Raw genomic sequence first — 11,530 nt, forward strand, 5'->3', positions numbered from 1 at the left:
GCCCTTGCCTCTCCTTGGGCACTTGAGACCGGGTGGTGTCAGGGCAGAGGCCCTGCTGTGCCCGGGAGCCACCGCTGGCCGAGTCCTTCCCTCCTCGGGTCCTTCCCTCCTCCAACGACTTGCTGGCCTTAGTCGTGTCAGGAATTATCGTCCCTCAGCGCCGGAGCAGGCTGCTGGGAGCTTGGCCCTCCAGGGACCTGCATTGCACTCCATCGGCAGAGCTTTATGTACCTGTTAGGATATACAGGAGGTGCCGACTTCCAGACTGTCACCTCCAAACCGTCACCTGTCACTGGTGTGCGTTATGGCGATGCAGTTCCTCGCAGGGAAGGTTTCCAGGCATCCCTGGAGTTGACCCTGCTTTGAGCAGGGGCGGTGGACAAGGTGATATTCAGAGGTCGTTTCCAAGCTCAGCCATTCTATGATCCTGTGATTTAATCACCCTGAATGATTTTAGCAATCCTCCCCCTCCCCTGTGTCCCTGGCAAGGCAGACATAACCTCTTAATAAATTCAGTATCCAGGTGAACTTGGTATTTTAAAAACCCATGTTTTCAAAGAACAAGTAACGAGCTGGAGCTCTAGAAATCAGGGAGGTTGGGGGAGAGGAAGTTTGGGTTTGGGTCAGCACCGTTTGGGGTGGACCGATAGTTAAACTGAGGAGTCGGTGAGAGGAGTTATCAATGTGGGGAGACCCTTTCAGGAGATGGAGGCAATGATCCTGGTGTTACTGCTTGAGCTGGCACCATGCAAGAGCCTTGTTTGTTGTTTCTTCAGACTGCACCAAGGCCTTGCCGCTTTCCCTTCTGCTTGCTTTGGACAGCTGTGACTTGCAGCTTCAGGATGGAAGCTATGCTAACAGCTAGCCAGATCCGGCAACGGTTTATTGACTTCTTCAAGGAAAACAAGCATACTTATGTGCACTCGTCTTCTACAATCCCCCTGGATGACCCCACGTTGCTCTTTGCTAATGCTGGTATGAATCAGGTAGGATTCCCACTCTGGTATTGTGGTCCTTATGAACATACCCTGTAGCAGTTGAAAGCTGTGAAGGTGTTTGCAGAGCTGTTTGTGTGGAAAATTATTGTTGTTTTCTCCATCTTCCTTCACAAAGAGGTGGTTGGTGTGTCTGCTGGAGTCCTCTGCGCTCTGGCAAAAGTGGCAAGAGCACTGGGAGAGGTTCCTGTGTCTGCTGGGCTGACTGTGCAGCAATGGGAGCACTGCCAGTCTCCCTTCCTTGACCCTTTGTATCACAGCTAGTCCTGGCACAAATGACTAGTGGCGTCTTTAAAGAGTGGTTGGGGCTGGGCTGCTGAAAGGACTCTACTAGAGATCAGCACACGGTTTTCACTGACTTTTTTTCTGATCAGCTGGGAATCTGGCTACTTCCAGTCCCTTTGGAAGTCCTGGGGTTTGGTAGGCTTCAGGAACACGTGCGTGTGTGGGAGCTCTAAGTTATAGGCAGTGCTGCAGCCTCCTCGCACGCAGGAGACAGCAGGCTTCTTGTTTCCGAAAGCTGCCTCGGGTATGTCCAGGCTAGTGGTATCGTGACATAGATAACACTGTTGCTTGCAACATTTGAAAACAGGCTTTTAGTGTTTTTCTTGATTGCCCTTTTTTTCTTTCCTCTCAGTTCAAACCCATCTTCCTCAATACTATTGACCCCTCACACCCACTCGCTAAACTGAACAGAGCTACCAACACTCAGAAGTGCATCCGAGCAGGGGGCAAGCACAATGACTTGGATGACGTCGGGAAAGATGTCTACCACCACACCTTCTTCGAAATGTTGGGGTCCTGGTCCTTTGGGGATTATTTCAAGGTAAAATAGGCTAGGTGCAGCTCTGAATCTCTTGCACAAAGTTACCTGTCTCTATGAACTCAGCAGAGCAATTGCCAAGAGGAAGGAGAATGTCTTGGCACAAAGTGGTTCCTAAGGTGCGTGTGGCTCCTTTGGAATAAACAAGCTTGGAAGCTGCCCGGACCCTGCAGAATGTTTTGAGATTAATTACTTAAGGTTTAGAAAGCTGATTATATTAACTCTGCCAGTTTGGAGTCTTCAGGCAGAGGTTTTAGTGGCTGTCCTGGAGCTGTGGGGAGTTGCATGTGCTGTGCAACTACGATGGACCTCAAACAGGAGTGATTATAAAACAACAACATCCTTTCTGAAGCGTCTTGCTAGTGTAGGGTTCATATTCGCAAAGGTGATGTTAAGAATACAGCATAACAGCAGAATTCAAAGGTTTTTTGGGGCAGCAAACATGCTAGGAGTTAACTTGGTTGTGTCTGGAAAGCCATATCAGATGTTTCTTGTGCCCTGATCACTGCATATAGTGGTTTGCCTATTTCTTACGCCAAAAGTCTGGAAGTTTTTGGCTGTTTCTTTGTAGAGAGCTGCTGATACCTACACTAGCCGGTACTCTGCATGTGCAGGTGCTGCACGTTGAAGAGAAACTCTGTTTGCATTCACTTGCTGACCTCATCTTTCCTTCTGCAGGAGCTTGCTTGTAAACTGGCACTGGACCTTCTCACCAAGGAGTTCGGCATCCCTGCTGAAAGACTCTACGTCACTTACTTTGGTGGACATGAGGCTGCAGGACTGCAACCAGACCTGGAGTGCAAGCAGATATGGTTGAATTTGGGGTAAGGCCTTTAAGTGAGGAAGGTGCATGTTTTGATGAGCAATAGTCATTCAGAGAAAGATGGCAAAGCACATATAACAGGAGGTTTTAACAAAACTGAAGTGTCACAAATAATGTTTGCAGGGTGGCAGAGCTGCAAAGCCAAAGGGAAGTACTGGTATTAGATAGAAGAGACTGAGAGCTTTCATTTCAAAATCTCTTGTGTAAGCTTAAGAACATAAGTGCCCTGCTGGGTCAGATCGATGGTCTGTCCAGCCCAGGGTGCTGCCTCTGACAGCAGTTGAGAAGACGCTGTTCAGGGAAAGCAGGCACGCCTGACTGCGGCCTGCACTCTGCTTTCCTCCTCCCACCCCAGCATCCACAGTCACTGGATTAGTTTGTAGAAGGTGATCCATCTATTCGCCTTAGCCTCTGTTTGGGGCCCGGCTCCTTCAGAGTATGTCTGATTCTGTTTTGAACTTGTTGGACTTTTCTAAATCTCAGTCGTAGTCTCCCACCCAGCCTTGTCCTGTCCAAATTGAAGAGTCCTACTCTTTTCTGTACTCTCTTTGTAAGGCAGATGTTCCACCCCAAGGTAGTTTTAGTTGCCCTCCTTTATACATTTGCTGCTTCTACCTCACCATCCCTGAGTTGAGGAAGCGAGAACCGCACACAACACTGAAGCTGTGGGTGGGCCGAAGCTTGATGTAGCAGTGAAATGATGCCTTTGGTCTCGTGGCTGTAGTCCTCTCTGAATCCTGCTACTGACCCCGTGTCACACCTCTACGCTGTGGGGCCAAACCTGCCTTGGCGTGCTTTAAAGTCGGAGATCCGCCTGTCTTCTTGCTGGTGGATTCGCTGAGGTGTTTATGTAGGCCTCTGCCTCCATCTGGGGCCAGTGCTGGGTGCTGATGCTCGCCTGATCCTCCTCAGCAGGGAACCTGGGTGGTAGGATCTTAGATTGGTCTGGGTCAGGACCCTGACGATTCGTCTGCTCATCCAGGGAATTAGTGAGCTGAGATTTCTCTGGTGTAGCCCTTGGTTGGGGGAATTCTTGCCTTGCTGTAAGTCTCTGCTGTTCAGGAAGAGTTTCTTGTTACAGGCTGGCTGAGGGCAGGATTCTGCCTGGCAATATGAAGGATAACTTCTGGGAAATGGGAGACACAGGCCCCTGTGGCCCTTGCAGTGAGATCCACTATGACCGGATTGGGGACAGAGATGCTTCACATCTGGTCAATCAGGATGACCCCAACGTCCTGGAGATCTGGAACCTGGTGTTCATACAGTTCAATAGGTGAGCCAGACCTGCTTCCCTCCCCAGGCTGCTCTGGCTTGGCGTGGGAGGTTGCTCGGACTGCGTACTCTTTTAATTGCCCCTGGCTTGCTCGCCATTCCCTCTTGTCCAGGAGCTGTGTGCTTTGTGATGCTCTGTCCCCTGACCCACCTGTGCAGAAGAGGTCGGTCACATTGGCTTTGGGGACAGACTGGAAGTATTTTCTCAGTTCATCTGCCAGGAGTTCAGTAGGGAATAAGTGCCATCCTGCTCTGGGTCCACGTTGTCATTGAGGGTCTTGTTAACTATATTTCATCAAAGTTGTCCTTTGTGTGGCTTGTGTATGGGCCCGTGTCATAAATCTGATGGAAGAAAATCTCTTGGAGATGAGGAGAGGGATGGGGTTTCCTCTGCAGAGCCTCCATCCATAACAGCTCATCTTTCTTTTTGTGGCTGGGCAGGGAAGCTGATGGGACACTGAAACCTCTTCCTAAGAAAAGTATTGATACTGGGATGGGCCTGGAGAGGCTGGTCTCTGTGCTGCAGAACAAGATGTCCAACTATGACACTGACCTTTTCCTTCCTTACTTCGAAGCCATCCAAAAGGTACGACCTGGGGAGTCTGGGTCTGGGCCTGACCCAGCTGCAGCCATTCCCTGAATCCCTGGGGAGATGCGTGGGGCTGATCGGACAGGGCAGTTATGTCTGCAGGCCTCTGCTTTACCAGCTGCTGCGAGCCCATGGGTTTGTATTTTGCTGAGGATAGGAACGCAGGCTGGCGCAGTAACTGCTGCCATGGGGCGTGTTTCCAGGGGAAAACACGGGACAGTGAGCGGTGCAGCTTTCCCAGGTGTTTCCTGTGAACTGTCGTGATGGCACACTCCTTGGTTCTCTCCGAGTGGGAGATGCTCTGCTGTCCCGTGGGCCAAGGGCCATCTTTTTGCCATGTGATGCTGCTGACCCAGAATCAGGGTTTGTCTTTGTCTCCCACCTGGAACATGCTGATCTGTAGAAAATCTGCCATAAACCATGACAGTCACTTGCAGAACCAGTGTGCTGTTGCTGCATCTTACTGGGTGGGGGCCATGTTACCAGTGCTGGGAACTCTGTGTGCAAGTCCAAGCCTTTTTTTCCTCCATGGAAGGGGCAGAGCTTTCTGGCTGCAGATCGTGTTGGAAAAAAATGCAGGGAAAAGAGCCCAGGCTCCTGCTGCCGCTGAAAAGGATGAGGTGCGGAGCTCCAGAGTTGGAATTAGAGGGCTGCCTTTCTTCGATGTTAAAACCACTGGCTGCACACAGCCCATGTGTCTTTGTCTGCCTTCCTGCAGTGTGCTGGGAGCGCGGCTGTAGGGACTGTGCCCATGGTGACAGGCTTACACCACGTGCAAGCACTGCTTTGTCACAGTGCTGTCTTTCTCTTGAGTATGGATAAAACACCCTAAAAGAGGGAAGCTGGGACCCTCTCCCATATGACAGAATTTGAAGTTTCTTGGCTGGGCAGGTTATGCCAGGCCAGAGTCTGTGGCTGCGGACAGTGGGATGGGGCTGGCTTCTGAGGCGCTTCCCTGTTGTTCTGCTGTGTTGCTGCTCCCTGCTGTCTTTAAGCATCCCCTTTGCCCACTGCCTTCTCTCTGCGCAGGGCACGGGCGCCAGGCCATACATGGGGCAGGTTGGTGCTGAGGACGCCGACGGTATAGACATGGCCTACCGCGTGCTGGCTGACCATGCACGGACCATCACGCTGGCCCTTTCTGATGGGGGCAGGCCTGACAACACTGGCAGAGGGTAAGAAGGGAGCTGCCGCTCCCATTCTGTTCAGCACGTCTTCCCTGCGGGGTCTGGGATCTCATGTGTCCCTGGGATGTCTTTGAATTCATCATTGAAGCAGCAGATAGCAAAGTGTTTGCTCAGTATATTTGACGCTTGAATCCCTGTGGCAAGGTCCGCCCAAAAGGCCAAGACACACAGGTCTGAGGGTTCTTGTGAGTACCAGTCCTGCTGTGTCAGCCCCCAAAAAGCATCACTGTGGGCAGACAGCCACAAAACCCTGCTTGGTGCAGTGCTGCTGTCAAAAAAAAAAACAAAACAATAAAGTTTGGGCCGGGGGGCTGTGCTGTGGGTGCCACTGGACTCACAGGACTGACTCGTAAGCAGTGAGTCTGGGTCATGGAGCTGGGGCCTGGCACCTCACCTCTGGCTTGCTGCTGGTGTGAGCAGCTACTTGAGAGAAAATGTGGGGAGAGAACCCTGGTCCTGGGAGAGGGCACTGGCAGGTGGATGCTGGTGGATCCCCTGAGAACAGCTCAGAGGTGTAACGTTTGCATGAGGAGCTCTGCTATTCCCTAGGTATGTGCTGAGGCGAATTCTCCGACGGGCTGTGCGCTACTCCCATGAGAAGCTCCATGCCCCCAAAGGTTTCTTTGCTACTCTGGTTGATGTGGTGGTGCAGTCACTGGTAAGTTCTTCCCCAGCTCCACTGTAGCTGCTGAAGTCTTCCTCTGCCGACGTGTGCAGATCTCCATGCTGAAGGATTAATCCTCTTGGGTCTGCAGGGAGATGCCTTTCCTGAGCTGAAGAAGGACCCAGATATGGTGAAGGACATTATCAATGAAGAAGAGGATCAGTTCCTGAAAACACTCAGCAGAGGACGTCGCATCCTGGACAGGAAGATCCAGAGCCTGGGAGACAGTAAAACCATCCCTGGTAAGGCTGTGACTTCTGTCTGGATGCACCAAAAGGCATTTCTCATCTGGGACCGAGTTAGGGCTCAGCTGGGCTGGGAACTGAGAGATGGTGGAAAGCGTGAGGGACAGAGTTGGAGTCAAAAGACTGTTTCTCAGAGCTGGGCCACCCCTCTCTCCTCTGGCCTGTGTTCGCTTGCTCAGGTTTCTAAGCTGCCCAGACACAACACGATAGTGTGATCCCTGTGCTGCCAGTGAGGAGCCTTTTTGATGGTCATGTTCAGCAGACCTGTTCCCTGTCCCGCCATAGCGCCGAGCCGGTTGGGTGGGACAGAGCCAGTTGGAGAGCGGGGAAAGGAGCGGTGTCTCACGGTACAGGACTGCTCTGCTTTTTCTCTGAAGGTGATACTGCCTGGCTGCTGTATGACACCTATGGTTTTCCTGCGGATCTCACTGGGCTGATTGCAGAGGAGAAGGGCCTTGTTGTGGACATGGAGGGCTTTGAAGAAGAGCGGAAAAATGCACAGGTAGGTAACAGCTCCAGGGGGAGCTGGTCTGAGAGTGAGCAGGGAGGATGCCCTTCCTTGTAGTTTGCAGTCATGAGTCTGGTCCTTTCTTACTGGGTCTGCTCACACCCCTTGTGCCCCAGTGGAAAGACCAGGGCACGGCACCGCAGTTGTTGTGGGACATGTCTTTTCTGAGCAGCTGGGGCTGGTTTTGTTTGCTAACGCTGTGAGGCCCGGGGCCTCGAGCTCAGCCTTCAGACAGTTGGTGGAGTGCTGGGAGCACCTCGCCACTGTCCTGTTCTGGATAGGGAAGTTTGGGACTTCCCTGTCCGAGGAGCAGTGTCCAGGCCTGCAGCTTGGGTGCCTCTCCCAACAGTTTGCTGCAGCAGCAGTGTGTGGCATCGACCAGCTGGCTGGGTACTTGCCTTGCTCTTGCTGGGCTCAGGCCTGCTTTGTCTGAATGCTGGTAGCGCTGGAACAGCCTGCTCTGAAGTCAGAAAGCGCTGACTTCAAAGTCAGGAGCGCTCCAGCTGCTGGCACACAGCTTCCCAGAGCAAACTCTGAACCAAGGAGTTCTCAGGGATGTGAGTGAGGTGTGCAACTAGGCTGGTGTGCATGGGCCAGTGCTGAGGTGGGGTTTCTCAAACTTGCGTGCTTGTCGTTGGCAGCTCAAATCCCAAGGGAAGGGTGCCGGAGGGGAGGACCTCCTCATGCTGGACATCTATGCCATCGAAGAGCTAAGGGCCCGAGGGCTGGAGGTGACTGACGACTCGCCAAAATACAGCTATGCTTCAGATCAGAGCGGTGCCTATGGTATGAAAAAACCTTCTCGGAATCATCCTCTGCTGCCAAACCTTTCCTGGCGTGTACCCTCACCAAGATCCCCTCTGGGCTCACCTTTCCTGGGACATGGAGGTGGGAGTGGAAACATGTGCAGGTGAATAGCCTGCTTTTAACAAATCGAGCAGGGAAAGAGTAGGCCAAGACTCTTCAGGTCTGTTGTTGCCAACTTAAGGGAATTCCAGTTCCCTGCAGCTTTGCGACTGCACACTCCTATGTTTGTGTTTCCTAGTTGCTCCTTTGCCAGTGCCACAGGAGACTGCAGTTTCTGTTTGGTCTGTTAGAGGGTCCTTGACCCACTTGCTCTGGCTCTTGCTGCTAATTCTTCAATTTGTTGGAGATTCAGGAGGCCCCAGGCTCGTAGCAGCACACATGGTTGACTTTTACCGCATAAGTGTGAAAGGAGGTGACGGTCCCTGCTCTCCCTTGGAGAGCATTGAATGAAACTCCCTCTTGTCCAACTAACGATTGCCCTAGTTCTTTCTCCTTACCCCCTGCAAATGTAGCTGCCATGAGCTCCTGCAATAGCTGGGAGGTGTTGCTATGAAGTTCTCCTCCCATGTGGTGTCTACAAAGTTTTCGTGTTTTACTGACACTGCCTGTCATCCTGGTGACAGATTTTGGGAGCCTCGTGGCCACAGTGAAAGCCATCCGCAGGGAGAAGAAGTTTGTCGAGGAGGTATCCACTGGCCAGGAGTGTGGGATAGTGCTGGACCGGACCTGCTTCTACGCCGAGCAGGGTGGGCAGATCTATGACGAGGGCTACATGGTCAAGGACGATGACGGCAGGGAGGATGTGAGTGGGCCTGAGAGCCTTTCGCTAGACTCGGTCTGACCTGGGGCCTGGGCAGGTGCGTGCAGAGAGAAAGGGGCCAAGCAAGCTCCAGCAATTTCCTGTCCGTGGCAGGTGTCAGGCATTGCACAGGTTTCCTTCTCGGGGGTGCAGCATGGCACAGATGTGCTGGAGTTTTGTTCCCCTTGCTTCTTGGGGAACTGAACTCTGTGCTGCAGCGTCAGTCTATCACCAGAACGTGGGTGCCTGCGGTGGTGGTGCTGGAATAGCTGTGCGGAAGGACAGAGCTTTTGAGCTGTGATGGGGAGCTGAGGTGGGGAGCTCTTTCAGCTCTGCTGTGCCCCATAAGCATGCTCCACCTTCATTCTCTTCTCTGCTTTGCGGCCCTGTGTGCTGTGCCTGGGGACACTCAGCTTTCTCCTGTCACACACACCAGTCTGGCTTCTCAGCTGAGACCTTTCCAGTTGCAGCTCAGACCTGTGGCTGGACTGTCTGTCTCCCCTTGGCCTCTCGCCCTGCTCACCGGTGCATTTCCCCCTTTGTACAGAAAACAGAATTCACGGTGAAGAACGTGCAGGTCCGAGGAGGTTACGTGCTTCACATAGGAACTCTATACGGAAGCTTGAAAGTAGGAGATCAGGTCCACCTGTTTATTGATGAGGTGAGTTCAGACATGGTATAACAGATGGCCTCATCTTTTTTCCCTGGATTTTGTCTCCTTTGTTGCCATTGGTGCCACTTGGGTGGCCTGGAGTTTGGGGCCTGCTCTCCCTGTGGCACACGATGCAGGCAAGCAGTGTGGCCCTTCCAGTCTGGCTGACTCAAGGCCTCTCCTGCCTGGCACCTGGCTTTCTCTTACCACGAGGCAGATAACACCCCGCTGGCTCAGAGCCACACTCGCTGGGTTTTGCTGACCAGCAGCAGAAACACGTTTTGGGTCACGGCTGGGAGGTGGAGCCGATATGGTGCTCCACTGCGTGGTGGATGACAGCAGAGAGCTGGGCTGTCTGCCCCGCTCCAGACATTGCTCCAGTGGGCTCAGCCTGCTGAGTGAGTGCTGGGTTGAGCCTCATCTGCAAAATGCATTTCCCTTCCCTGTAGAGGCAGTACCTGTGGAGCAAGAGGGGAAGGCTCCCATCTTGCAGTGCTTTTCCCTGCTGAGTGTCTGTGATCTGGTCTGTCCCTGGCCTCTCTCCAGACAGGCCTAACAAGGGGACAGCCAGGGAAAAGCCATGCACAAATTTGGTGGGGAATGTCCTGCTCCCTTAGCTGAGGCTCCAAGGCAGCAAGCATGAGAAGTTGTTTCTGGTCTCCTGAGCTAGTTTAGGTTTCTGTTGGAGCAGCGTGTTAACCTCCACTTCTGCTGCTAGAGGTGATCTTGGCTCCGCAGTGCGGGACCCCATCTAACAGCAGCTTCCTCCATCAGACTAGGCGGAGGCCAGTCATGAGCAACCACACGGCCACCCACATCCTCAACTTCGCCCTGCGCTCAGTGTTGGGGGAAGCTGACCAGAGGGGGTCGCTGGTCGCGCCGGACAGGCTGCGGTTCGACTTCACAGCCAAGGGAGCCTTATCTACCCAGGAAATCAAGAAGGTCGAAGGGATCGCCAACCAGATGATTGAGGAGGCAAAGGTGGGTATGGCTGATGGGTTGGAAAAAAAGTATCTTGAGTCAAGTTTTTGGATGATCTCGGGTGCTGGATGTTTGGCCCAGCAGGAGTCTTCTCAGCTGCTGATGCAGTACTGTGCACAGATTGGCATCACCTCAGAGGATTTTGAGGGGGAAAACTCCACTGTTCACTGGTACCGAGCCCTCTCTAGGGTTGGAGTGGTTCCCTGCCTGCTCTAGTGTCACATTAGCTACAAGAGCAAAGAAGTTTGGCAGAGTAGGCCTGGTTGGATTTACAGTGTAAACCCAGACCCTCCAGTGATGTCCTCAACGGTGAGAGAGTTCCTCTGTCTGGTACCAACCCTGTGTCAGAACAGACACTGGAGGACCCTGTGCTCTGCTCAGGAGTCTGTGGTTAGAAACCATTTGAATGCACAGGAGCACGGTGGGTCTGAGCAGGCAGTGTATCAGGAATTTTGAAGATGGGGCATCTGTCAATGACTTTAGGATCCCTGCAGCTCAACAAACCCCAGCGCAGAGGAGGGATGTAACTTCCCTTTTAGGATTTTTCAGAATAAGTCTGGATTCCCTGGGAACGCAGGCCCGCAGTCACAGCTGAGAGGACCGGCTCTTACCTGCATCTCTTTCCTGTCCTCTGCAGACTGTGTATGCCAAGGACTGCCCTCTCGCAGCAGCCAAAGCTATCCAAGGACTGCGGGCAGTTTTTGACGAGACCTACCCTGATCCTGTCCGTGTGGTCTCGATTGGCATCCCTGTGGAGGAGCTGCTGGCTGACCCCTCTGGCCCCGCAGGCTCCATCACTTCTATTGAGTTCTGCGGAGGGACGTGAGTATCTGGAGAGGCCGTGGAAGGCGGCGGGGTGGCTGAAAGGGAGTCCCTGGGGAGCCCGAGCTCCCGAGGGCTGTTGTGAGTGCCGTGGGCATATGCTGGGCACAGCCAGGGCAGAGCTGGAGGTGGTGATGATGCATTCCCAGTCCTGAGTCAAGCAGCGTTTCAAATCAGCCTTCGCAGGCAGGGAAATTGCCTGTGTGCTGTACCTGCCCACACGCATATTCTTTGGCAGTGCTGGGAACATAGCCCTTGCCACCCTTTCCTCACTCATTTGCTTTTAGCGGCTAGGTTGGGTTTTCTGCCTGTCCCCACGCTTGCTGTATCTCCCTGGCAGGGTGGTTTTCTTGTTTCCATGCT

The 11,530-nt window shown here is 53.1% G+C and overlaps 1 protein-coding gene across 1 annotated transcript in view; it reads left to right on the plus strand.

The window, feature by feature from the left end:
- Positions 1-779: 779 nt before the first annotated feature.
- The window catches only part of AARS (alanyl-tRNA synthetase), a gene marked incomplete at its 3' end in the record, with an annotated part of 14,342 nt that continues 3,591 nt past the window's right edge, over positions 780-11,530 (plus strand). The window contains exons 1-14 of the mRNA XM_009577090.1: positions 780-986; positions 1,633-1,821; positions 2,497-2,642; positions 3,723-3,914; positions 4,355-4,499; positions 5,532-5,677; positions 6,239-6,347; positions 6,445-6,595; positions 6,976-7,100; positions 7,748-7,892; positions 8,537-8,715; positions 9,260-9,373; positions 10,139-10,345; positions 10,983-11,167. Coding sequence (XP_009575385.1) covers positions 843-986; positions 1,633-1,821; positions 2,497-2,642; positions 3,723-3,914; positions 4,355-4,499; positions 5,532-5,677; positions 6,239-6,347; positions 6,445-6,595; positions 6,976-7,100; positions 7,748-7,892; positions 8,537-8,715; positions 9,260-9,373; positions 10,139-10,345; positions 10,983-11,167 — 2,177 coding nt within the window. The remainder of the gene's footprint in view (positions 987-1,632; positions 1,822-2,496; positions 2,643-3,722; positions 3,915-4,354; positions 4,500-5,531; positions 5,678-6,238; positions 6,348-6,444; positions 6,596-6,975; positions 7,101-7,747; positions 7,893-8,536; positions 8,716-9,259; positions 9,374-10,138; positions 10,346-10,982; positions 11,168-11,530) is intronic.

The sequence above is a fragment of the Fulmarus glacialis genome, unplaced genomic scaffold, assembly GCF_000690835.1.
Source record: "Fulmarus glacialis isolate BGI_N327 unplaced genomic scaffold, ASM69083v1 scaffold20784, whole genome shotgun sequence".
Taxonomy (NCBI): Eukaryota; Metazoa; Chordata; class Aves; order Procellariiformes; family Procellariidae; genus Fulmarus; species Fulmarus glacialis.